Source organism: Mytilus californianus, unplaced genomic scaffold (assembly GCF_021869535.1).
Source record: "Mytilus californianus isolate M0D057914Y unplaced genomic scaffold, xbMytCali1.0.p SCAF_8, whole genome shotgun sequence".
NCBI classification, from domain to species: domain Eukaryota; kingdom Metazoa; phylum Mollusca; class Bivalvia; order Mytilida; family Mytilidae; genus Mytilus; species Mytilus californianus.
This window is the reverse complement of record NW_026262734.1, coordinates 28,960,539-28,962,231: the sequence shown is the minus strand read 5'-3', so window position 1 is coordinate 28,962,231 and position 1,693 is coordinate 28,960,539. Positions and strand designations below refer to the sequence as shown.

The 1,693-nt window shown below is 36.4% G+C and overlaps 1 protein-coding gene across 1 annotated transcript; it reads left to right on the top strand.

Annotated features, from left to right (window-relative positions):
• Positions 1 to 260: 260 nt before the first annotated feature.
• LOC127711975 (beta-1,3-galactosyltransferase brn-like) lies at positions 261 to 1,426 on the top strand. Its single transcript, XM_052218132.1, has one exon. It carries the CDS (start codon positions 261 to 263, stop codon positions 1,380 to 1,382), a length of 1,122 nt encoding a protein of 373 aa, XP_052074092.1. The 3' UTR covers positions 1,383 to 1,426.
• Positions 1,427 to 1,693: the final 267 nt, after the last annotated feature.

The following is a 1,693-nucleotide window of genomic DNA, read 5'->3' as shown; positions in this document are numbered from 1 at the left end:
ATTTTTGTTATTTTACTTTTTACATATGGAATATATGAATTAAGGACTTCGTCTTCGGTCAATATAATCTAAACAGGCTCATATAAAACGTATTGACCTCGTCAAAAGTCCATAATTGATAAATATTTGTTTTTTGTAGGTGAAGTTGTTTCAAAAAAGAAAAGAGGAACGAAGCAGCCAACAGGGTAGTAATGGTTTCTATATTATCATACAGAAACAAAAGAACTATAACCCTAGTTGTTCTTATCATTGCATTTATGATGATTTGTTTCCAGTTGAAAAGAAATCATACGAAACAGCTACCAGCGAAACAGCCACCAGCGAAACAGCCACTAGCGAAACAGCCACCAGCAAAACAGCCACCAGCGAAACAGCCACTAGCGAAACAACCACCAGCGAAACAGCCACCAACGAAACAGTCACTAGCGAAACAGCCACCAGCGAAACAGCTACTAGCGAAACAGCCACCAGCGAAACAGCAGCGTTGTTATGAATTTCATTATAATTATCCTCTAAACAACGTGAAAGACATTTTGAATGAGCTAAAGGACAATGGCACGACCTCTAGCCAACCAATAAATCATATATACAACCAATATAGCACAATATACAATGTGAAATGTGCAGCTTATACCGAACTTATAATATTGGTTAAGTCTTACATTGGACATTTTGACCAAAGAAAAGCCATTCGCTCCACATGGGGAACATGTCATGGGGAAAATGTACGAGTAGTTTTCCTTCTCGGGTATACTTCCAAGTTTGACGAACAAGTAAGGTACGAATATGCTGAAAACAACGATATAGTTCAAGGTTCATTTAAGGACGAATACAGGAATAACATATATAAGACATCGATGGCGTATGACTGGGTTGTATGGAACTGTTCAGACAGCCAGTTTGTGTTTTTTGTTGACGACGATTATTTTGTAACTATACCAAACCTGTTACAATTTTCCCGTGAAAAAATTTGGGACGGTAGAGATGTAATGTTTGGACATAAGCAGTGTAATCCGAAAAATCCGGTGAGATCAAAATCGTCAAGATATAGAAAATGGTACATATCAGAGGAAGAATATCAGCCACCTGTTTTACCGCCGTTTCTTTCAGGTGGATCTGTTCTGACGCACATAAATGTAGTACGAACATTGAGAATTGCATTTCCTTATATGAAAACGATATTTCTTGACGATGTTTATGTATCATTAGTTGCACAGAAAATAGGTATAAATATATTACACGACGAAAGATTTGTCAACGCTGAGGTAAGGAGAATGGACTTCAACTTTATTATATCATGTCACAATTTTAACAGTAGTGACTATTTAAACAAAGCGTGGTTGAAATTCAAAACAGCAAACAGTTTGCATTGTAATCAGTAAGCCAAACGTTGATTTGTGTAGTAGTCAACGCAAGATTGAGGTTAAAAACGACTTATTTCTTCCAGTCGGAAATGGACTTGTAGATGTATTTTTCAAAAGAGAGTTACCCGTGTGCATGTGGCATTAGATGCTCTAAAGAGTCTGGATCTCTGTTCTTCTTGAACAATAACCACTCTCTATAATTGTACACTAGAATATAATTCATGTTGGTGGATCGTGTTCTGCTTGTCATTTATACTGTTTACTTTTTCTCTCTATCTTCTTTAATTTTTGCCCAAAATGGAAAAATGTAAAATTTGTCATTTAAGAGG

Excerpts from the sequence above, each read along its gene's own strand:
- LOC127711975 (XM_052218132.1), top strand. The coding sequence starts at position 261 with ATGATTTGTTTCCAGTTGAAAAGAAATCATACGAAACAGCTACCAGCG.